The 24,085-nt window shown below is 37.5% G+C and overlaps 6 protein-coding genes across 14 annotated transcripts; 4 read left to right on the top strand and 2 right to left on the bottom strand.

Annotated features, from left to right (window-relative positions):
- Window positions 1-64: 64 nt before the first annotated feature.
- LOC105685361 (protein adenylyltransferase SelO-like) lies at window positions 65-4,223 on the top strand. Of its 2 annotated transcripts, none has more exons than XM_048649305.1 (8): window positions 65-848; window positions 1,222-1,352; window positions 1,502-1,707; window positions 1,900-2,163; window positions 2,259-2,380; window positions 2,508-2,764; window positions 3,033-3,148; window positions 3,477-4,223. In XM_048649305.1, exons 1-8 carry the CDS (start codon window positions 451-453, stop codon window positions 3,597-3,599), a joined length of 1,617 nt encoding a protein of 538 aa, XP_048505262.1. In that variant the 5' UTR covers window positions 65-450; the 3' UTR covers window positions 3,600-4,223. The 2 variants fall into 2 exon arrangements, with proteins under 2 accessions (XP_048505262.1, XP_012254819.2); XM_012399396.3 differs by having other exon boundaries at window positions 830-848; window positions 938-1,352.
- A 654-nt stretch (window positions 4,224-4,877) lies between these two features.
- Window positions 4,878-9,060, top strand: LOC105685276 (activin receptor type-1). 2 transcript variants are annotated; one of them, XM_048649302.1, is made up of 8 exons: window positions 4,878-5,115; window positions 5,180-5,497; window positions 5,830-6,035; window positions 6,226-6,484; window positions 6,604-6,869; window positions 6,969-7,615; window positions 7,717-7,951; window positions 8,026-9,060. In XM_048649302.1, the coding sequence occupies exons 2-8, from the start codon at window positions 5,437-5,439 to the stop codon at window positions 8,161-8,163; spliced, it is 1,812 nt and encodes a 603-aa protein (XP_048505259.1). In that variant the 5' UTR covers window positions 4,878-5,115; window positions 5,180-5,436; the 3' UTR covers window positions 8,164-9,060. The 2 variants fall into 2 exon arrangements, with proteins under 2 accessions (XP_048505259.1, XP_012254680.2); XM_012399257.3 differs by having other exon boundaries at window positions 4,878-5,074.
- On the bottom strand, window positions 9,036-15,515 carry LOC105683560. Of its 5 annotated transcripts, none has more exons than XM_048649312.1 (3): window positions 15,227-15,515; window positions 9,700-9,815; window positions 9,036-9,626 (listed from the first exon to the last, which is right to left on the bottom strand). In XM_048649312.1, exons 2-3 carry the CDS (start codon window positions 9,748-9,750, stop codon window positions 9,144-9,146), a joined length of 534 nt encoding a protein of 177 aa, XP_048505269.1. In that variant the 5' UTR covers window positions 9,751-9,815; window positions 15,227-15,515; the 3' UTR covers window positions 9,036-9,143. The 5 variants fall into 5 exon arrangements, with proteins under 5 accessions (XP_048505269.1, XP_012251669.2, XP_048505270.1 ...); XM_012396246.3 differs by having other exon boundaries at window positions 9,036-9,608; window positions 15,227-15,508; XM_048649313.1 differs by having other exon boundaries at window positions 15,122-15,258.
- On the top strand, window positions 10,862-14,407 carry LOC105683551. The gene is made up of 11 exons (XM_048649304.1): window positions 10,862-11,086; window positions 11,274-11,361; window positions 11,554-11,702; window positions 11,779-11,990; window positions 12,196-12,358; window positions 12,511-12,567; window positions 12,653-12,839; window positions 12,914-13,215; window positions 13,351-13,613; window positions 13,718-13,828; window positions 14,078-14,407. Exons 1-11 carry the CDS (start codon window positions 10,949-10,951, stop codon window positions 14,133-14,135), a joined length of 1,728 nt encoding a protein of 575 aa, XP_048505261.1. The 5' UTR covers window positions 10,862-10,948; the 3' UTR covers window positions 14,136-14,407.
- Window positions 15,216-19,701, top strand: LOC105683529 (HIRA-interacting protein 3-like). 3 transcript variants are annotated; one of them, XM_012396202.3, is made up of 5 exons: window positions 15,216-15,353; window positions 16,255-16,540; window positions 16,629-18,668; window positions 18,838-19,087; window positions 19,176-19,701. In XM_012396202.3, exons 2-5 carry the CDS (start codon window positions 16,259-16,261, stop codon window positions 19,280-19,282), a joined length of 2,679 nt encoding a protein of 892 aa, XP_012251625.2. In that variant the 5' UTR covers window positions 15,216-15,353; window positions 16,255-16,258; the 3' UTR covers window positions 19,283-19,701. The 3 variants fall into 3 exon arrangements, with proteins under 3 accessions (XP_012251625.2, XP_012251607.2, XP_012251635.2); XM_012396184.3 differs by lacking the exon at window positions 15,216-15,353 and adding an exon at window positions 15,534-15,674; XM_012396212.3 differs by lacking the exon at window positions 15,216-15,353 and adding an exon at window positions 15,534-15,674 and having other exon boundaries at window positions 16,632-18,668.
- Window positions 19,052-23,682, bottom strand: LOC105683513 (PDZ and LIM domain protein Zasp). Its single transcript, XM_012396161.2, has 5 exons — window positions 23,541-23,682; window positions 22,987-23,188; window positions 22,552-22,844; window positions 20,436-22,427; window positions 19,052-20,363 (listed from the first exon to the last, which is right to left on the bottom strand). Exons 1-5 carry the CDS (start codon window positions 23,601-23,603, stop codon window positions 20,004-20,006), a joined length of 2,910 nt encoding a protein of 969 aa, XP_012251584.2. The 5' UTR covers window positions 23,604-23,682; the 3' UTR covers window positions 19,052-20,003.
- Between the last annotated feature and the right edge of the window lie 403 nt (window positions 23,683-24,085).

The raw sequence follows: 24,085 nt of genomic DNA on the forward strand, positions 1-24,085 counted from the left end.
ATTGTGTAAAAGCCCGATGAATGCTCACGATTAGTAACATCGATTAGGGGATTGCTGTAACAATGGTAAACCACGGTTGAAATACAATACCTGTGAGACGGATGTGAAAGATGCGATTTGACGCACAACATCTAACATCTATCATTTATGTGTGCAGAATATTTTTGCGCATATGTTCGAGCGATGTTCTTTTCAGAAACAATGATCATGATCACATCGATGAAGCTGAATTCACGCGGAGGAGCACTGCATGTGGCTGCTCCTGACATGACTCCGCAATTTTCATTCGAAATCTCGAAATTTGACGATTAAAAAATTCAAAATTTTGACACTAGTAATCTCGTACAAATATATGAGCAGAAATTACGTACCTACATGAATCTTGAAATATGTTATTAACATGCCACTCGTATTCCGCAGTTGAGTCGAAACGTAGAAATTTTGTTTATTATGGTTAGCCTAGCGTGCACCCTTTCGACGAAAAGACCGCTCTATCGGGATATTGAAACATGGAGATTTTCGATAAACACGTTGTGCTCGTTGCCCTTGGACGAAATAAAAGGTGATAATACAGCGCGGAATGTGAGAGCGGCAATATTTTCCGAAGTGAATCCAACTCCAGTCATTCGTAATCCAAAACTCGTTGCCGTCTCCGAAGATGTTCTTCTCAACATTCTCGACATGGATCCAAGTATCTCTGAGACAAGCGGATTCGTTCAATTTGTATCCGGTGAACCAGTTACGAATTCAACCCCGTTAGCCCACTGCTACGGTGGATTTCAATACGGAGAGTGGGCTTCGCAACTTGGGGATGGCAGAGCACATGTTCTCGGAGAATACATAAATTCGTACGTTTTTCGTAACAATATCACTTTCATCTTTAGCCTTCCTGATTTTCCTCTTGTGCACTCCTGGTAAATTTATAGATTTCTTCCAGATTTCAAAGATTTCAAATGTATTTAAATTTTTGTTGTACTAAATTCATAAGATTTCACGGGGCCTTCACAAATATCACGCGAGGGTTTCATGGGAATCTGAGGGATCGCTTAAGACTTCGTGCAGTGATTTTTCGGAAGTAAAAAGTGTTCCAAAGCCTCAAAAATTTTAGGAAATTGAACTGAATTTAAAGAAATCTATTAGATTTAAAAATATTTTGAAAGACTTGTCCGATTTTACGGAAGTTTGAATGTATGACAACATTTGGGCTTCATGCATGTGCAGCAAAGGTGAAAGATGGGAATTACAACTAAAAGGATCAGGTCGGACTCCTTATTCCCGTACTTTCGATGGACGTGCGGTGTTAAGATCATCGATTAGAGAATTCCTTTGCTCTGAGGCGATGCATTATTTGGGTGTGTATAATTACAAAGTTCATGGTTTAGAGCTCCAAGGTTCTGGTCTCTCCGAATGTCCTTCACAATCGGAATAATCGGTGACAATCTCAACCACGGATATAACTCTACAATGATCTAATTTTCGTTTTGTCAATTAAATGTACAAGGTGTGGGAACAACCAGATCAGCAGCGCTTGTCGTAGGAGATGATCCAGTTTTAAGAGATCAATTCTATTCTGGCCACATTCGAACCGAAAGAGCTGCGATCTTATTAAGGGTAGCACCTTCTTGGTTTCGTTTTGGTTCTCTTGAGATTTTAGCACATCGTGGCGAACTGTTACAGCTGAAGATGCTCGTTGATTACATAATACAAGTATACTTATATGCGTACAGCAAGTATTATTTTCAAGTGTATAGATGAATACCTCGAGATTGGTTTCTATATACGAACAATTTTTTTTGTACTTTTCTTTTCTTTAATTCCAGTTGGTCGACGTATCTTATTTGTATCATTGTAGGTATATATGCAATTCGTTGCAAATGTTTATTTTTGAGACTTATTTAGAATCATTTCACGGACATTAACGCGCTCGAATTGGAGAACCGTTACGTCGTGTTGTTTGGGCGAATAGCACACCGTACAGTGGAGTTGGCTGTACAATGGCAGAGCGTTGGTTTTGTCCATGGTCTACTGAATACCGATAATATGAGCGTTCTCGGAATAACCATTGATTATGGTCCATTTGGTTTCGTCGAAACCTATGACTCCAAATTTGTTCCAAATTGTTCAGACAGAGCCGGAAAATACTCGCTGGATAAACAATTAGATGTAAGTAACGTGCAGTATGATATGTCCTAATCTTCACGCGAAACAAATACGCAAGAACAGAATGAAGTATTTGTAAAGGTATGTTAAACCTCCAGGTCATATTGTGGAACCTAGAAAGGCTCGCGGCGGCTTTTGAACCATTTTTTAATGAAAATCAGAAGATTCACGTGTCGAGTATATTGAGAATGCTTGCTGGATATGGAAGAAGAAAGTTAAGGTGAACATTCTGGATTATTAATTCTTCGATCATAACTTTCTGGTGCCCGTATGTTAACAATTGAACTTTAGATTTTGAAGGATTGAAATTCTGTCAATGTATGTTATGTCCTATATTTTCTTTCAAGGTCATTGATGAGAGCGAAATTGGGTCTGATTACGGACGTTGAAGAAGATCAACAGTTACTTGCCACTCTGCTTTCGATGATGGAGGAAACCGGAGCAGATTACACTATGACTTTTAGACAGATGGCATTGATTCATCCGGATTCAATGTTGGATTGCGATGTTCTAAGAAACCATTGGGCACTTTCACGGCTAATGTGTCACGAATATTACGCGTCATTCGTGGAAGCTTATAAGCGACGACTTTACTCCGAAGGAGGTAAATACTTCGATCCTCCGAAATATACATTCAACGTTCGATATATCTATGATACAATCAGCATAAAATTCTTCCATGTATTAGTTTGTATCTGCGGGGACAAACCTATCATTTTTAAGATGATTTGATGATTTTCAACCGTAAATTGACAATTCTAAGAGTATCTCTGAAATTTCTTTCATCATTATGTTTTTGTTCTGGGAACCCTTCATAAATTATTATTATTAATACCTAATTTTAATCGATTTATATGTATGATCTTGAATAGATTACAACGACATGGAACGCAGGTCGAGAATGAACGAGGTGAATCCATTGTATATATTAAGAAATTGGATGGCACAAAGCGCAATTGAAAAAGCTGAGAAAGACAATTTTTCCGAGGTCAGTACACACCCGCAAACGGCACAGACAATGTGATAAAAAAAAGTTGACGAGTCAATTAGATCATTTTTTTCGATAGGAACGAACAGATGTTCAATTAATACGAACAAAATTCAGTTGGAAAAATTAAAATTTTGCAGTAACATCATATAACATTCTATTTGCATCGGTACAAAGAAAGATTCAGTTGCAACCTCGGTCACAACAATCGAATACGCGATTGTCCGTGTTCTAAAAAATAAATTAATTGATTCGAAACTCTTTTCTTTTATATATGACTTGCAAAGAGTGTAAAGAACGAGTAACCAAAATGGTCTTTATGATTGAGGTGATGCTGCTACATAAGATATTGGAGACACCGTACTCGGAGAATTGCGAAGCCGAAAGGCTCGGATACGCCGCACCACCATCGCCGGATGCTTATCGATTGCGAATCAGCTGCTCTAGTTAGCCACAAGATCGTTAACATAGATCACATCATAGTGAGAGGAAACTGCGGTGTACCCAGAAGTTGAACCCGCTGATAGAGTACCACTAATCCGTGTTTAAATGCTTTTTCCATGTTACAAATGTCCGATTTGTCATTGTAAGACATATCGATAAATTCAAATTGAATTACCGTTGAATCAAAAAAGGTAATTTGTCGAACAACTAAAATGCATCCATTTCGTAATGCATTCTCTAATTTCTAGTTAATTCGAATTGCGATCTGCGGTTTATATCGTTGTTCTACTTCCGCATGAAGCCCCTCCAGCAAAGAGAATTTCCACGATTATAATCTAGATCGAAGATTCAAGTCCCTCTTGGGGTGAATTATGATATTGCGTCAGTATATTCTGTGTCCATCTAGCCAGATGATAAAGTTGATGTTGAAATTAATTTCTTGTGGTAATCTACGACATTTTTCCTTGATCAAAAACTTGTCGGGAAAAAAATTTGTTCATCATATAAAGAGTCTAACGGATACTATTATAAACCCAACTCTCGCTCTCGTTCATCAGATCTTATCTGGTAATCTTGAGTGTTGAACACAGTGTAACTCGGGTAACCAGTGAATAGAAAATTGTCCCAAAAATAATAGCATAAATCGTATTAAACATCATAGCGAAGAGTTGTATAGGATAAGAAAGAGAAAAAAAGAGAAAGAGGAAAAACGAAAAAGAATAGAGAGAGAAAGATTATCACGTTATATAACTATCTTTAAAATATGTATTCACAGTTAAAAATTTAGCAGTTTAAGACGACGATTTGATTTCCTATTCTCAACTACCATTTCAGATAATGACCAGCGAACGAGATTGAAAAGACAACAAATTCTTGTGATTGTATGCGCGATTAGGTTATTAGGTTATAGTTGAAAAGACAAGGATGTGGTTTGAAAATTAAATCATAAATTCGAATTTTATTGTTTCAATGCGATCTTCAGAATGACAATGGTTTTGTAAAACATTTGGCGCCAATTCTCAAAAAATATTGATTTGGGTTTCAACCCCCGGCCAACGAGTAACTATGCTTCGTATCGCATGGTCTATAGATTAGCATAATTTGTTAATCAATAAAACACATCTTCAACCAACAGACGATCATTAATAATTTTCATTTCAAATCTGTTAAGTTTGGTCAACGGATTCAAATCTACATTGCCTGGTACAGTCGGCGACTGATGATACTAATCTTCACTCAACCTTGAGTCAACGGTTCAGTCGTTGCCTGATTGCACTAACCTTCAGTCAACGGTTCAGTCGGTAAATCCATAGCGTTGACTGAAGATTGCTTCAGTCAACGTCCATAGGCGTCTACGCAAAATAAGTAACTTAATCTTTATTTGAGTTATCCTTCGCCGATAACTTCGTGATCCTGTTGCTGGATTACGAGCCTGACATAATATCAAGTGATTACGACACTTTGATCTCGGATTTCATTGTGGTAAATTGTTGGAGGCATAGAGTGACAATTGTCTTTTTTTGGTTCGTTTGTAATCAGCAATGTCGTAAATTGCTTCTTCAAAGACTGTTGCAATTTCGGTTTCAGTGTTGTGCACCGTTTAGAGGAACTCAACAATCTGCTCGACAACGTGCATGGCGCGAGGATTCCAGCCGGATTGAGACGATGACGATTTCATATCTGATCGTGACGGATTTATTTTTCACGTTATGATAGTTGTTTTGATTCGTCCCGAAATTATCATGAAGAATAATTCATTCCACGGCTATGTGTTGTGCAAAACAATTACTCTAATGCCAGAATCTCGGTGACTCTAGTAGTTTATTGTTTTGACGCGCACCGACATGGCGGACGCTATATTTATCACGCATCTTGTACTTTTGTTGACGTTCAAATTATGTCCAGGTATGAATACTAACTCATGCATGCAAGATAATTCCACGCCTCCCCAATTCTAAATGTTAAATGCTCATAATACGATATTCGGTTCGGTATCAAAATATTAAGACGCCTTATCAGCTCTGCAAACGATGACCAGATGATTTTAAATTACTTCATTTATTTGTACCAGAGCTATCGTCCTCTATCTGTCGAGAGATCAAGACAAATCATTGCGATTTCAAAGTGAATGACCACTCCAATTTCAGATGCTTATTCTGACAATTACTTACCAAACGTCTTATGTATGAACCTGAGTTTTCAACACTTATAACTCCATATAACTTCAAATCTGTCAGGGGAAAGGCTACAAAACATAAGACTGCACGAGGATGACCCTTCATTGGATAGTGAAGAACCACCCAATCCTCCAGAGCTGATGGAACGTCATATCAATGGCATTAGTAGTCCCTCGAAACGTTACGAATGCTACGACTGTGATCTTTGTGCTCCTTGTGATAGTCCTGACTGTGATTTGCCTAAAACATGCTCTGGTGCAATAACAGTGAGTTTATGTCATTTGAGAATTGGCATTATACAATTCTAGGATTGAATTCCTAGTGCTATGTTTTACCAAGAGAATTCCATGGATTAAATCATTCCAAGAAATCTTATAGGAATATGTTTGCACTACATGAAATATCCGGTGTTCACTCAATTTTTAAATTTTTTTGTATTAAATTCTTCATCCATAGTGTTGGACGGCTAGAGTACATGAGGCAGGTGGTACTGAACGTTTGAGTAGAGGTTGCACTACCGAACCAGAACACATGCCATTTATATGTAGCAAACAACAGCAGACAATTGGCAGTGGTAGTGGTAAAAAGCGACAGGCCAGCAGTTCGACCGGAGGCGGACAATATAGTCTAGTGTGCTGCCAAGGTGACCTGTGTAACAATGGAAGTTTTCCTGAGCTCCACTCTTACTTTCCTCAAGAGCCATCAAATGATGAGAGTGAGTAATATAAACTTAGTTTTTATAGACTTATGTAGGATAAGATAATCCATAGACCCTAATGTCATAATAAAAAATACATAAAATCAATGAGCTTTAACAATGGCTTAATTTCACAGGAGTGGAGGATTATGCAGTGAAGTTGACCCTTGCGATCCTTGGTCCTATGGTAGGGTTGGGAGTAATCGGGGGCGGCGTACTTGCGTGTATATTTGTTCGTAGAACACGTCGCAAACGTCCTTCGGCACTTCGTCGGAATAAACTTCTCGTTGACTCAGACTTGGAACCCTCATCCCTTCATTTTTCTTCATCCTCTCCGTCTACAACATCTGCTTACCATACTCATGAACTGAGGGCAACTGCAGCTGGTGACAGCACGCTCAAAGTCAGTACATCCTAATCTTTCAAAAAACCATTGAGTGACCCTAGAAACGAAACCTAAATTTCTCTTCTTAGAACTAAAACTCAATTTCCTTTTTGATAGGAATATTTGGATGGACGAAGCCTTACTAGTGGTTCAGGGTCGGGATTGCCCCTACTGGTACAACGTACGTTAGCAAAGCAAGTTGCATTAGTCGAATGTCTTGGAAGTGGAAGTGGAGGAGGTGGAGGTTTTGGAGGAGAAGTGTGGCGAGGCGTTTGGCATGGAGAATGCGTAGCTGTGAAGATATATTTCTCAAGAGATGAGGCAGCTTGGGCACGTGAAACAGAGGTGTACTCCAAGCTTTTACCATCACGCCATGATAACGTCCTTGGATATGTAGGCAGTGATATGACGAGTAGAGGTAGCTGCACTCAATTGTGGCTCGTTACTCATTACCATCCACTTGGCTCTCTCTACAATCATTTGAACCGTTCCCCACACCCCCTAACTCACCATCAAACTCTAAACATTTGTCTAAGTGTGGCCAACGGACTTCTTTATCTTCATACTGAAATTAATGGGACTAGAGGGAAGCCAGCAATGTCACATCGTGATTTGAAGTCTAAAAACATCCTTGTCAAGGCCAATGGTGCTTGCGCAATATCAGATTTTGCTCTTGCTGTAACCCAAGAACGTATCACTATGGATCGAATCGATCTCCGTCAAGGTACTAAGCGATACATGAGTCCAGAAGTCCTCGACCAAACGTAAGTGTGACCCTATGGCCTTTAATTGATTGTCTGTATATTATATATTACATGATCACTTCTCTTTAATAACTTTCTGATGTTCGAATTACTATCTACAGGATCAACGTAGAATGTTTAGAGAGTTTCCGACGTGCAGATATGTACAGTTTAGCACTTGTCATGTGGGAAGTATGTCGTAGATGTGTGAGTAATGGAGTAGCTTTGGATTATGCTGCGCCATATTCCGAGTGGCTATCAGGTGGAAACCAAGAACCATCATTTGAAGAAATGCGCAAATTGGTAGCGCTGGACCAACGGCGACCTCCTCTTCCAAATCGATGGCATTCAGATCCAGTGAGTTTATTTTCGTATGAACAATTTGCTAATGCGATAAAAAAGAGAGTTTCTAACTCCATCTGGTTTTTCAGACTCTTGCTGGGATGGGCAAGTTGATCCGTGAATGTTGGCACGGAAAACCTGCCGCTCGTCTTCCAGTACTAAGAGTAAAAAAGACTCTCGTCAAACTGGCATCAAACGACCCACGTGTTCATTTACCTCTTGACTGACTGGCAGCTTTATATATCCGTTTTCATATACGTATTTATTATTACTATAACTCCATTGAATCATTAAAATTCATCGTATATTTCTTCATTTGGTATGAAGCATTGTTTTATTACCTATGAAAGTAAAGAAAATATCAGCTTCCGACATATCAGGACTATGCTGTTAGTTTTCTAGTACATCCCCCTTGACTAATTTAGTTTCAAACAGCATCACTAAAAAATGCCGCCAGATACCTGCAAATGCAGTAATTAATAAATAGTATCGATTAGTCTCCACAATTTTACCAATGTTTTTGATGATGACAAGTCACGCCCAATATTAGGCAGCTGTAAATGGACTTTTTAAAATTGTCGACGAGAATGTATGTTACAATTGAATCTCAAGTCACAAATTATGAAAACCATGTTATTACAATGACGACATGAATAGAATTGTACTATAAAAAATGAGAATTTTTTCCATTCTATCAAAAGTATTCTCGAATATCTTCAGTAAGGTTGTCTGTTACTTGCTCCAGAAAGTTGATGCGACGTTACCTGACGGTTCATTAATATCTACGCATGCAATAGATACTTTCGAGAGTATTTTCTTATGCATGTAAAAATTAACTTGATGTAAACATTGAAAAGTTGGTTCAGGGATTTATAGAAAGTTCTAGCTGTATTTTTTAACTTGTGGCTGTGTTTAATCTGCTAACGTCACGAAGAAACGTGTACATAATACCTTATTGTCGCGCCCAACACTTATATTGTTTGCAATATTATTGGACTCGTCAAAATCAATTGAGAAATGTTGTAAATAGTATCTTTGTATTAATATTAATTTTTATTATAATTATTATTATATCATGTATACAATGTATGAAATTAAATTAAAATACAAGTATGCAAACTTTATTCGATTTTTTTTATGATTTTTATCAACTCACAATCGGAACCATGTTTTACCTTTACAACTTATTGAATTTTAGAGGGTCAAGTTATGAGGAGTCAATTTCTTCAATTTCTTCAGTTTCTTCAGTTTCTGGAATCCGAGATGGAAGGGTCAAAATATTTTTTAAAAATTCAGCACTCTTACTACCCACACCCATTTCAAGAAAATCATTAAGCGTTGCCAAACTAGCTTTAGAACTATAAAATAAAGCAGCAGCTAAATATCTCCAAACTAAGGGTTCCGTTTCTGATCTTCCTCTCAATAAAAGTGGTAATAGCTCCACTAAATTTGACCACTCGTGACGCATCATACACTTTCGCATTTCGATAGGCACAAGGGCGCGAGAAAACCCCGACGAAGCAACCTTTTTTCTTTTACGATTACGAGCATTGTTCATTTTGCAGCTAACACAGTGATAGCTAGTTCTGTCATCGATAGTAGAAGATAGTTTTTTAAATTTTTTAGCAACTTCGCTTGCTTGCCTCATGCGGAGTAGATTCAATGCTTTGTTCTGGAAAATATATAATTTCTATAAATATTATGCCATTTTGATTTCTTGATAGATGCGTACAATCAAAAATGCCTTCACGACTCGTACTGACCACATTTTGAACTTTAGCTGAATAAATCTTTTCCTTCATCGCTGCAGACATTCAGCTGAATTCAAGGAGTGTTCCCTCCCTAGTTCGAGGAATTATTGCGCTACCTCAAAAAACTCCTGGAACATCGAAAAATGTCGAAAAATATTCATTTCTAAATCGCATACGATATCTTGTACGTACAATACACGAATGAAAAATGAAGGGAGAATATTTCGAAATCCCCTCCGCCGTTTAGTTCTGATTGCGAAATTTTTGCCTATTTTTTCTTCGTCTCCAAGAACACTGACTCGATTGTATTCTGGAAGTTCATTGCCAGAGACTTGAACTCATACATCTATCACGATTTACATTACTTCAAATCATTTCCATGTACCAATGATCAAATATTTCAGAGGCAATTTTTTTCCTCTAGCAAACCATAATTTGATAGTTTGGACAAACGTACACCTGCAACCTTCTTCAATGTTCTAATAAAAGTCCTCGGAAACAGAAATATAAAAAAGATCTGAATATTCACGAAGGCTGAAGTCGCGTTTTCTGAACCAAATCGAATATAGAGATATTTGATATTGAATATTTACAGCCCAGTATATTTTTAAACATACCGCAAGTTAGGTTTACTTTTATTTTTATATCATTAACTTTCTGATCACGGATACCATTGTGGTTGTCAAGTTAAAAAACTTTTCTTGGCGTCTCATAGCGATTGAAATCAATCACAACTATGGCTGCACCCGGGTTATGAAAAGCACATATTCATTCCTATAGAATAAACGTATTTTTCATAGACAACAGAATAGTAACATGCAAAAATATTTTTTTTTGCTTCTGAAGCCATTATAGACTCTTTTATTTCAATAAAAAAGCTTTTTTGCGCTGTTTCACAACATTTTGCATGAATTTTGGAAGAAAGATTTACGCGTAAATGCGGTATAATCCTTATCGTTTATTACGATAAGCGCATTGACATATAGATATAAGTGTTGGGTTCCTACACAATTGCAATATCATTTAAACACGTTTTCGTTTCTTTTTTCCTCGACAGCGGTCGAAACAAACATGTTGGGCATTCTCAACGAATAATAAAATTTTTTAACGGAAATATGCTTAGAGATTCGAGGGTATGACGAATGCTTGTGCTCATTCAGTCTGCATGTGTGCCCACAACATTAGTTGGTGATTAAACCTCTACTCGTTACGTTATTATTAATATTTCGACGCTACTTCGGATTTGTTCACGACTTGACTGATGCATTTTCCTATCGTGTTACCTACAGTCGTATACTGTTTAGTGGAATTAATATGCTTGTCCAGAGCAACTGCTATTGCAGGATGCATGAACGAGATGGGACTGCGTAAACAAGAAAATGATACTTTTGTACCACTGGTAAGTTTATTATCGCGCGTATGATCTATCTAGGGAGAACGCGGAGAGAATCACGTGCGACTTCGGGGGCTTGTTTGAACAATAAATTCATAATCGCGACAACCTAAGCTGAATGACGGTCAAAAAATTTCCATCTTACCATTTTCATCTCACAACTTGCAACACATGATTTGAATAATTTTTCCAGAAAATTGTGAAAAATAATAGCTCAGACGATGATCCACCTACTGAGCTCAGTTACAAGGTCAAGACTTTCCCGAATACATGGGAAAAACGTAAGCTAAATTGTAAAGTTCAATTTTTCTTTAACAAGTTTGTATACCTTATATGCATGCGTGCTTCAAACGAATATATGATGCAGAAGTTAAACATATACGAAGTGAACTCGAATCTCTATAAGAATTTGTCTATCGAATGTTGTTTTCTCCCTGACATCTCGTTAATTCTAATATATTCCCCAATTTTAGATCTCCTTGTGGTCGATAAGAACAGAAGGGAAGATTCTGAACTCATTCTCAAAGCCAACCCATTCAAATATTCGGAACAGGATTGTACCAAGGATATTGGTCCAGAAGAGCAGATCCGAACATTCGACTTTGGTCATTGCCTGACCAGAGTTTGTACCTTTTTCGATCGATACATTACGTTGATATGCTTCATTGCCTTAATTTTTTTTTTTTTCTGTACCCCAGTTTGAAGACACTAAACAAAGATCCAGAGATGAGAACAGAATGAAAAAATTTCACCACTTGTTCACCGGTTGTTACTATTTCGTTTTGATTAACGAAAACGGTACAAAATGGATTCACGAACCGATTTTCGTAAACTCCACCTCTCCGTTCAACGATACACTGCTCTTAGAAAATGATGCTGACAATTGCTATGATCCCCAACCATATGATAAGTAAGGTTTTGTTAGTTTGATCGAATTTCTAGTGCATTTGTTCACTCGTATGGGTACAAAATTGCTTATCCGAAAAAAACTTCGATACAATAATTTATCCGTAAAAAATTATCATAAGCTGGTTTCATCTATCGTGCAGTCGCCCAAAAACTAAACTATACAAATATAAATATTACCGTTTCTATCAATTAATTATATTTTTCAGTAAACTACAGCTGCTTAATTTCGTCCAGGTACCAATGAGGTGTGTAGTACTACAACTAAGCCTATTTTTGAATAGAACTGATCGATATTGTGGAATAGATGACGATCGTATCGCCAAAAATATTACTGGAATTCGCGCAGACCAAGAATGTGATGTTTATTTGGTAATAATAGCATTCAGGAAGATAACATATTTTGTGAATATTTGCAGAATATTGTCAATTTACTCGTGGTCTGATCTCACTGGAAATGGAGAATAAAAAATAATTTCAAGAACGTAACTAATGAATTTGAATCCAATTTAAAATGTTTTCAGGCTGACGATGGAAGGGCAAAGACGAAGTGCATTTCAAACGATATCAATCTTACAGTCGTAAGTAAAATTTTAACAAAAATCTTGGTACTGAACAATATTTTGATTAAATCTACGAATGAAAAATATAAATAACTTGCTGCAGGACACAGAATTTGGACAAAATAATAATTCGTGGAATGCAGTCATTACCTGGACAATTCCGGACAATGGATATACCAACTATTGCGTACAGATACTAAGCAATAGTAAAAAAATTTGCTCTAAGCAAATGACTTATGAGGATTTGAAGACTTGGATACCTCCTCCATTATACCGTACCAACCGGTTTGGTATGTGAAATGTTCGATCTTATTATTTCTTCTATAAATAGACTATCGATATAATTAATCATCATATTTGGCAGCCAGCTGCAGTAAGAAATTACTTCTCCACCCACAACCCAGTGACTATCAATTATACTGGCTTGTATTTGCCATAGGCTTGATTATGATAGCATTAGGCTATTTTATAAAAAGAACATTGAATCTATACAAAAAAGTTAAACAGGCGAGAGTCCGAACAGAAGACGACCATGTTGAATCTGGATCATTTCTGAATGAAACTGAAAGTAAGAATATTTTAATGATCTATGCCGAGAAAACGGCTGAATTCAAAATCAAAATGAAGAACATCAAAAAGTATTTAAAAGAACACTGTCGTTGCGATGTAAGTCACCATTTATATACCTCAATGAAATAATCTTTCTACACAGCGGTATTGAAAAAGCGTATCTGGAACAGAGAATTTCGTTTATAGTTCTGAATTTGATACGATCTGATCAGCCTCATCCTTTATATTTAGGTTCATGACTTGTACGAAGATGATGAATACGATTCAATTGCTTCAAGTCATGGAAGTGGGTGGGCCGAAACTATGGCCAAATGCAGTAAAATCGTTTGGTTTGACACCCAAGGATTTCGTGCTTGCGCGAGCAGAAAAAAAAATAATCATCAGGGACAGGACAACGCTGGCTTCCGGGATACTATAATAACGTATCTTCTTGAAATATCCAACAACATAGATCGTGATCCAAATACTCAGTATCGCCGTCACTTTGTTGTTTGGTCAGTATTGTCCAGTATAGATTACATCAATGTGATGATATTCTTATGGTCCGAATACGAACAATCATGACACAATCATTTTTCAATGTGTAAATTTTGGACAGGTTTAGAGAACTTGAGGTAAAATTTAACGCGGATGACGATGTACTTCAACTGGTCACACCGAATAGACGTTATTGGTTGCCTGATCAGTTGACTCAACTAAGCAGAGATTTGTAAGTGACTGCATTATTTTCTTGTTATTGCGGCCATTCGTATGATACTAATTGGCAATCATCGCTTAAGAAACAGATCAGAGATACGAACTTGTTGATTTTAATTTTTCGTCATTACTTTGGCATCGCTTATCTTCTTGATCCATATTTTTCTCCAATGTGAGATTCATTCTACATCCCACAGTTCATGTTGACGCGATGCTTTGAAATGGAACATTAAACTGGGGATTTGTTTTTTTATAACTCCAGATCAGCTGCGGAATCACCCAAGGCGAATCCTGTACAGTCCGAGAAGCCGTTACATTGAGGATCGTGAATGTGTATCAGGTCGTCCAATCTTCAACGACAACGGAACTCATTATCAGAAACGCGCCTCCGTTGTTGAGTGATTGTAACTTGTGCGCAAGAATTTCCGAACAAAATGCACAAATTTTCAACTATCGACTGTCAAGTCGATACGAAACTTTGTGCCTTTATCATTCAATCTACATCCATTAATTTGATTACATTTTATACGTGTATGTGCTAGAATTAGAAAAAAATATAATATTAAATAAAATAGAGAAACTTCTTATCCGATCTTATACGAATTTCAATATCTCTGGTGGGAAATAGATTTGATTAATTTTTTGTAATCAGGGGCTTATGGATCGAGAGATTTGGATCATTCTCGACAAAAAATATCCATTCGGTCACAAGTATGATTACGTCTTAAACAAGTTCCATGTTTGGCAGAGGTCAGTGCTGTTTGACTGACAATTTGGTGGAAGTACGCACACATTTACAACTTATAATTAGAACAATGCCATCTTTGCGTGATTTTGTGGGTTCAAAAATTTTGAGGAATGCCAAATGTTACGGTCTGTGCATTCCAGTGCGGGGAGTAGATACATGAGGCGACGAGCCAGGAACGACAGCCAATGAAAGCATCACTTGCTTTTCTGACCGTCACATTCAGCATTTACCCTATGACTTCAAATCTTTGAAGACCTCAAGACTTTCAAAGACTGACGATTGGTAGAAGATTTCAAACAAGGATACTAATCAATGATCCATACACATCATTATCGAGGAATCATCAATGTTGGATATGTGAAAATGATACTTTTATACATTTTTGTCAAAATTTCATCTTTGAAATCCGGCGTGTAATTACATAGCTGACAATCAGTTGTGACTACAACCTTCAAATTTAAAAGCTCCCCACCACAACACCGGGGTGCATCGAGCGTCACCAACTACCTTGCCATTCGTCAGTTAACAACGTTCATTATTCAGTCAACGCTTACTTACATTTCAATAGTATTACAACGGTAATGCCAGAAAACCAGTAGAATCGCATAGCCATTCGCTATTTTACGAAGCCAATTGACCAAGATACGTTCAGCGCAAATTTACCTTTCAAGACTTGAACCGTGTTCGGATCGTTGTTGAATGACGATAATGATGATAGAGAGCTTAACAGGTCCACATCTACTCAGTGTTTTTCTTTTCTCATCCGCGAGTTGGCTATATCCTCTCGAAGGTAAGTGCTAATATCCTCTCTGGGCACTGCTGCGCACCGGAAGGTGTAGTTTGTGAGGTATCGAGAACTCATCTGAACTGCTGACTTGCTGTTGGCCATGTTGACATCACAATACAAAATGGTGCTAGATATTCTTATCCCCACTCCGCACCTTATCAAACCGGCCAATGAACGTTTCAGCAGGTTTCGGCGCTAGCTTCTTGGGTCGAGAAAACCACGACGTTGCCACGGCGTAGTTTTTTACCCGCGCAAACATCGTGCCATAAAAAAATCCACCTCAATCACGAGTGTTCTTAGAAAACCGTTGTGCAGTGCAATACGGTAAGATAATTTCTTACTTCGGTATATGATACACAAGAAGGCACCGGAACCGCCTAGTCCAAAATTGTACAAATACTAATAGTTATAATTCCGCTTGTAACTACACATTCATGCGAAATTTTTTGCATCGACACGGTCGTGTTACTACAATGATGTTATTGTATCAGTAATCGTAAGGTATATTGTAACTTGAAGATCGGATCATAAATGAATGAATAAGTTGAATTGTGAGGCACCGTTTGTTTCAATTTTCGATTAGTTTATTCAATTAGGTATGTAAATACTTACCTTGCGATCCGCGTGCTTTGGTCGGCATCATTAGCATACATACTTCAATCTATGTATACAATACATACACGTGCTCAGATGGGTGATTTACGATCGACATTACGATCGTTGCATTGCTTGGGAGTCTAGCTTGAAATACCATGTTTAGTCAATTAGGAAGTCAGTAATCATTATGGCTACCTCCTCGTAAGAAATAAAGCCTCAGGTTACAAAGAAAAAGAAAAGCATGATGATATTTCAAATCTTTACTCAGTACTGTCTGTAAATTTTTTATTTTCTACGGCATTTGAAGGAAAATGGTCGACTCAGATGAGAATGATGACAGTAAGAGTCAGACAATGGAAAAAAGATCACGTGAATGTGATTCTGCAGATGAAGAATGTAGGGTTCCTAATAAAAGACCTCGTACTACGTCAACCGAGCTTGTAGAGCCTATCGATAAGGAATCCAAAAGTATCACTGCAAAAGTAACAAATGGTAGTAATTTGTCCTCCGAGGATGAAACGCTTACCGAAAAATGTGACGAGCATGCCAATGGCAACACTAAAGTCACCAGTGATCATACACTCAACAAAAAGGTTGACTGTTTATTTTACCATTTTTGTGATTGACTTAGATACGTTGTTCATAATCCACAGCTAACATTTATTTTTATCTGTTGACTAGAAGGCAGTTATTATGTTAACAAGGATGAATACAGATTGTAACAAAAATCAAGATGAAATGCAACCAGAAAACCAGAAAATAAAGAAAACAAAAGGACCATTATTGGATGATAGTAAGAATTCAGAAGTGGTGGATGGACTGGAACTTTCGGTAGAATGTGCCAGTGATAAAGAAGCATCCAGTTCAGAAAGTGATGAAGTCAAGAGTTCTCATCCAAGATCCAAAACAATTATCATCAAGGCAAAACCAAATGAGTCCGAGCTTGAAGTTGGTTCATCGGAGGATGAAAATTCCAATGTTGGTGAAGTTTCAGAGCATGATGATGCAAAACTTGGTAAACAAACAACAAAAAAGAAAACACTCACCCGACCTAGCAGTTCGAAGCCTAAGGAAAGATCCAGGAGCAATTCAGATGACGAAGATTACCTATTTCAAAGTAAGAATAAAATTAAAAAAAATGCAGCTTCTAAAAAAATATCGTCACAGAGAACAAAGACTGAGAAGCAACGCGGAACTAAGGAAAAACCAACTGATGATTCTGAAAATGATATGTCTGAGAGCACTGATGACAAGGTAAAATTGCCAAAAACAGAAACTGGAAGGAAAAGAAAAAGCGCAAAAGAGTCGGTCACAGACTCTGAAGATGATGAATCTGGAAGCGAAGGTGAAAAGACAACGTCGCACAAAAAACCTGTTGAGAAGAAACGAGAAATCGAGCAAGAGTCTGTCACAACATCTGAAAACGATAAATCTGAGAGTGAAGATGAAAAGGCCAAATTGTCAGGAAGGAAGACTGAATCTAAACAAGGGGGTAAGAAAAAGTCAGTTACAGACTCTGAAGATAATAGATCTGAGAGTGAAGATGACAAAGATTACAAATTTAAAAGTAAGAACAATATCAGAAAAAACGAAGCTTCCAAAAAAATATGGTCACAGAAAAACAAGACTGAGGACAAACGCGGAAGTAAGAAAAAATCAGTTAATGGCTCCGAAGATGATATGTCTGAAAGCAAAAATGACAAGGTAAAATTGCCAAAAACAGAAACTGGAAGGAAAAGAAAAAGCGCAAAAGATTCGGTCACAGAGTCTGAAGATGATGAATCTGGAAGCGAAGGTGAAAAGACAACGTCGCACAAAAAACCTGTTGAGAAGAAACGAGAAATCGAGCAAGAGTCTGTCACAACATCTGAAAACGATAAATCTGAGAGTGAAGATGAAAAGGCCAAATTGTCAGGAAGGAAGACTGAATCTAAACAAGGGGGTAAGAAAAAGTCAGTTACAGACTCTGAAGATAATAGATCTGAGAGTGAAGATGACAAAGATTACAAATTTAAAAGTAAGAACAATATCAGAAAAAACGAAGCTTCCAAGAAAATATGGTCACAGAAAAACAAGACTGAGGACAAACGCGGAAGTAAGAAAAAATCAGTTAATGGCTCCGAAGATGATATGTCTGAAAGCAAAAATGACAAGGTAAAATTGCTAAAAACAGAAACTGAAAGGAAAAGAAAAAGCGCAAAAGAGTCGGTCACAGACTCTGAAGATGATGAATCTGGAAGCGAAGATGAAAAGACAACGTCGCACAAAAAACCTGTTGAGAAGAAACGAGAAATCGAGCAAGAGTCTGTCACAACATCTGAAAACGATAAATCTGAGAGTGAAGATGAAAAGGTCAAATTGTCAGAAAGGAAGACTAAATCTAAACAAGGGGGTAAGAAAAAGTCAGTTACAGACTCTGAAGATAATAGATCTGAGAGTGAAGATGAAAAGGACAAATTGTCAGAAACAAAGACTAAAATTAAACAAGAAAGTAAAAACAAGTCAGCTACAGACTCCGGTAATGATACACCAGACAGTGAAACATCTGCGAGCAGTGAAGAAATGAGTCTTGCAGAAAGATCGAAAAAAAAAGCACTGCAAAGTGAGACCGAGAAAACTGAGGAACTTGAAAGTAACTCTGGAAGCTCGTCTGAATCTGATGATCCGGATGATCGCGATTATGTAAAATATGAGAATGAAAAACAGAAGACGGCAAATCAGGTAATTGACATGTCAATCTTCCTGCTAGTTTGTTCATAAATCGCAGAGATTAGCTATCAGTGTTAAATAATCCGACAAACATTGTTGTAACGTAGTTATGTAACTCAATTGTTGTGTCGAACTCAATCGCCAAACTGATTAATCAATGGATTTAAATTATTTATTTCAGGATCCGAAAAAAAACAAAAAGATAATATCGCTGCGGAAGTACCTGACAGTGGCTGGGATACGGGTGAAATATGCACAAGTATGGGCTGGTTGTAAAACCAACGCACAACGGGTACGACGTCTGAAAAAATTATTGGAAGATAGTGGGATAAAAGGAAGACCAACATTGCAAAAGTGCCAACGGGTGAAAAAAAGGAATGATACGAAAAATGAAATCGCTCAATTAGACGTGGCAAATATAATATCCGAAGGTATATAGAAGACAAAGATTTTGTGAAGATACATAGCATTGACAAATGAAATTTTTTTCACCGTTATCATGTTATTCGCATTTTACAGGTCGTGTTACTCGAGCTCGAAAAGCAATGGAGGATGATAAAAGTACACCCAATGCTAGAGCGGTCAGAAGGTTTATTCAACCGGTTTGCGATAGTGATTCGGAATAGAATATTTTTAAAGATTTCTGATCATCGACCGAATAATAGTTGGCATACACATTTGATATATAATAAGAAATGCGCTGATTTACTGTTAACACAAGGATAAAATTAGTTTGGAGGTTGAAAATGAACCATTTTTTTATTCTGTTAATGACTTAGAGCGCGATTAAAAGTGACGTAAGTCCGATATAGTATTCCAATGCCCATCATTTCATTTTACTGGTGAAATCTATTCGATAACGACCTTCACTTGACGAATTATATTCAACTTTCCACTCAAATTCAAGGAGTGATATTGAGATAATTTTAACAAATTTGAAAAATTATATTTTTAGCGAATGATTACTTATTATAACTACTTATCAAAGTATAATATGTTGATTTTATGTTTATCTTATCATTTTATGAAAAACAATTGAAAATCATCATTGTCGTTTGCGAATTATTTACTCTTCTACTATCCTGACTTATTTACCAGGTTGCCTTACTACTAGATCATCAGAACCTCTGCCTGATGATGCAAATCTGATTCAAAAAAAGGAATACTCCTTGACGAAGTTATCATGAAGAATAATTGAATTTCTGTTTGAGAAAGGCGGCAAACTGAATAATTAGTCTTCATGGAGTTGTAAGAACTTATCGATTCGTTGATTAGGTAGGCTCTATAAGGTTCTGTGGTGATCCAGAATCAAAATTATTAGTAGTTGACAAGTATATTCATCGTATTTTATGACTTGGTATTTAAGAACTCTGTAATGCACTCCTTGCTACAGAAAGGTCTTTCTTGTTTAATTGCCATCTTACCACTCAGCAAACTTTTCTTGCAGGTAAAACATGAAAAACATGCATCGGTTGCATGAAAGTCCAAATTCCTCACAGCAACGCCCTGTTGATCAGCCGCTATCACTTTGCTACAAGTTTTACAAGTTTTGGCATAAGTTTTTTGATAACATGGTAGGCAAAGGGGTCGGTCATTTTCAGAGATGTACTGCTGCCCAGCCAATGGCATATCACAATCCCAACAACAGAAATGCTTCACGTGGTAATTGTGTCCTTCTGCGACTGTGTATTCCCGCACAAATATCAACTGTAGAGGAAAAAAATCAGTGAAGAAATATTATTAGACCGAATAAACAGTACTTGGACAAATATTATTTACCTCATCACAAGCAAAACATCTCGGAATGTTGAGTAGAGTAACAAGATCCCTGCCACAGTAAAGTTTTCCTTTATGGTAGAAGTAGACTAGATCAGCAAGAAGCTCGTTACATGTGGAACATATGAAGCATCCAGGATGCCAGATTGCACCTTTAGCTTTTTCTGCAGTAACGACTACATCGCCTGAATGTATTTCTTCTTTACATTGTGTACATTTTTGTAGCTGAACCGGTCCAACCGAAAGTTCTTCCAAGGCCCCCTGCAATTGATCCACACTAGCGGGATTTTGCCTCAAGCCTGAGGAGTCTATGATAGCCTCAGGAAATGATTGATTTCTTAAGGATTCTGAATAAATGACTTGAGTTTTGGCAGGTTCATAGCTCAATTCCGCTCGAATTTGTTCAGTTGGTAGCAGAAGTTCGGGATTCGATATTAAGGGCGGGTTTATCACCTGTGGGTTTATCAAATTTCTCTTAGTGTGAGGGCCTGCAGAATCCTGAGATGCACGACCTTGTTCTGAAGTGACTGCTGTTTGTGGATGTTGCGATGTCTGATGGTGAGAGTTCAAAGATTGTTGCTGTTGGTGAGCTGGAATAGCTGTCAAATGTTTACGCTCATCTGAACTATTACATGCAATTTCTAATGGTAGATTGGATTCTGGAGACATCGAAACAGCCTTTTGACGACCGTCTTGGGGTACTATTGAATGATGATTATCATTTGAGAGTGCCTCAGCTTTATGCAATCCCCCAGATTCGTCGGAAGTATTTTTTACTGAAAATGCAGAAGGATTGCGCATTGCCGCAATAATGGCTGCTCTATTAGCCTCTTGATTTATCGATGAAATTTGATCCTGTGGAGATCTATGTTTACCAATGTTTTGGCCGAATTGTGGATCAGCTGTTTCTAGTCGTTGAGACGCAGAAGTGTGCAGAGAAGGCAGGTCATCTCTACAATATTTCGCGCTGAGTTTCTCTTGAATAAATTTCAATTTATTCTTATCCAAGGTACTTCCGATGATTTCATTGGTGTGTATGGCACTTGGAGGTAGTAATGCATCAGATAGCATTTCCTCGGCTAGTTTTGCATTTTGCAAGGAAAGGTCATCTAAGTGTGAAACATTTTGCGGTAGCCTACTAATGTCATGTACTTCATTGGTAACTGATACAGTTTGATTTGTTTTGGTCAAATCATCTACTTGCGATTGGATTCCCTGTCGTGTCAAATGTCCAAGTTGAACGGAAAAACTGGGATCCAGAATTCCGGTATTCCCGCTTTGGATTGTAGTTTCTGAGGGCCGCGAAATTGAGACATTAGCTGCATTATATTGGCTTGAAGGTATTGCAGAGCTGTGACTAACATTCCATGGTGTTGAAAGATTTACATAACTAGCAGTTTGCTGTTGTAACATACGAGAACCTTCATTTGATGTAGGATTACTGTTAGCATTTGAGCCGGTAATGGATGTATCATGATCCAAAGGTATGTTTGGCTGAGAGTGTACTTCACTTTCCAAATTTTCTACAAGATAATTTACTGTCCCAAAATCAGGTAGGTACGATGCATTTTCTGGGTTTTGTAAAAAGGAAGCTGTATTCCGTTGAGTATCCGTGAGTTGAACAGTGTTGGCGAATTGCTGCGGTGGGTACCGGCTGCTATTTACAATCTCCGAATTTGTAATTCGTTCGTTAGCAGTGATACTTCCTAAGACAGGATGATATTGACCCATAATCACTCCAGTGCTAGTGACATTACCAGAAATCTGTGCTTGCATAACTTCTAAATTGTCTGCCAACCAGTTTTGTTGTTTCTGAGAGCCTTGAACAGCAGGTGAGCTAGACCCTTTTGGAATAAAACTACTGGGTGTACGAAGATTAGTGGGTTCACCCGTTGGTACATATGCAAGAGGATTTCGCTTGGGACTCAATGGCTGCATATCAGCTGCATTTGCTGGTGTCATCAGAGACCTACTGAAGGGTCGTGCTCCCATAATCTGAACGGGTGTAAAGAATATGATATTAGTTAAATTGGATTTATTACATCATAATTGGAATAAATATAGTTTTTCTGCGTGAAAATTCAAAGTTATCCGTATTATTGTTCTAATCATAGAATACCTTTGATACTCTGCCTTGGCCGACGTATTTCTTGAGATTTTCTAAATATTTTTCGAATTGCTGTTTCTCGTCTTCACTCAATTTATCACAGGCTTTATGGTCCATATCATGAAGTGGCAGTTGTTTCTGAAGTTGCTGCTTTCGTAAAGCTGCACCTGCTGATCCTTTGATTGGCAGCTTGTTTTCCGGTAAGGCTTTCATATAATCTATAGCTATATCGGTTGATACATTTGGAGGTATCCATTCAAAAGCATTTTCCTTTTCAACCTGCGTCTTGATGACCACTGGTAAAACTAGAGATCAAGAATTTATGAAAGCTCATTTCACAGATTCATTAGAACTAACTGACAAACAGCAGATTACAGCAAATGTACAATTCAGGATTGTTTAGTAAAGTAGATGCGACTAATCATACATTTCCATCCTTCTACTTACATGTAGCTTTTCTTCTTAGTTTTCCAGAGCGCCCAAATAACAAATCAAATTGTGGGAATTCATCGACTTCCACATCATGTTCATCTCTACCGCATTTACAATTTTTACAAATTTTACGCCAAAAGTGTAAATCTAAACCTGGACAAGCTTCTTTACAGCTCAAGCACGGCGATCCTGCACCTGCTTCATGTGCTAAATGTGGCTGATAAAACAGATAAAGCACCAAAAGTGTCAACTCACAAAGTTACTTGAAGGACAATAAATTAAGGTCTATCTCCAAATCAATATGTAATTGCCATAAGCAGGTGGTCTTATGATTGATTACAAATCTATCAACGTGTTCCCAGTGCTTTGTAATTTTTCTCCACAGTGCAAATCAAAAGCTGTATTGTAGCAGGATGGATATAAATATTTCCTTATATTTCATAGGTATCAGAAGGAAATTAATAGTTCTCATCACTCATAGCACGTTGGGTCACACCCATCAATATTGAATAAGTAACATAAATAAAGTGTTCATGTTCGAATCACAATAACAAAGTTCTTAAGTTTACCTTTTTTTTCCTATTTTTCAACTCGATCATCCATTCTGGTGTATTATCTTCCATTTCAGTCATGTTTCTGTTCTTCTAATGCAACAACAACTATCTCACCATCAAGTGACTACTTATCAGTAAAACTAAAGCTTATCTCGTGTAGATGATGACAGTATGACAAACATAAATTATACATGCCATTCTCTTAGCAATCCACCTCTAAAATGCATGAGCTCAGCTGTGCTGTGTGCCAGTGCTATGTGTGACTCATTCGGCTTTACTACTTACTCACCAGTTGCTCACCAATCCTGTAGATTTTCAACACTCTGCCCATGTATTGGTATTCGTTTTATGGAGGGGATTTAACTATTGGTGGGGGCCATATGGTGGGGCAGACTCGCTAGTCAAGGGGCCCATACCAGGCCCTTTGTATAAACTCTAAGCTCTTTCACTCAATGAAAATGTTTCCTTGCAAGTACATAGAATCTAGTTCTATCTGCCAAGATTATTTATATTGTAAGAACTGATTACTTTCAAACTATCTGCACAAAATAAAGTTTGTT

The sequence above is a fragment of the Athalia rosae genome, chromosome 2 (genome assembly GCF_917208135.1).
Source record: "Athalia rosae chromosome 2, iyAthRosa1.1, whole genome shotgun sequence".
NCBI lineage: Eukaryota > Metazoa > Arthropoda > Insecta > Hymenoptera > Athaliidae > Athalia > Athalia rosae.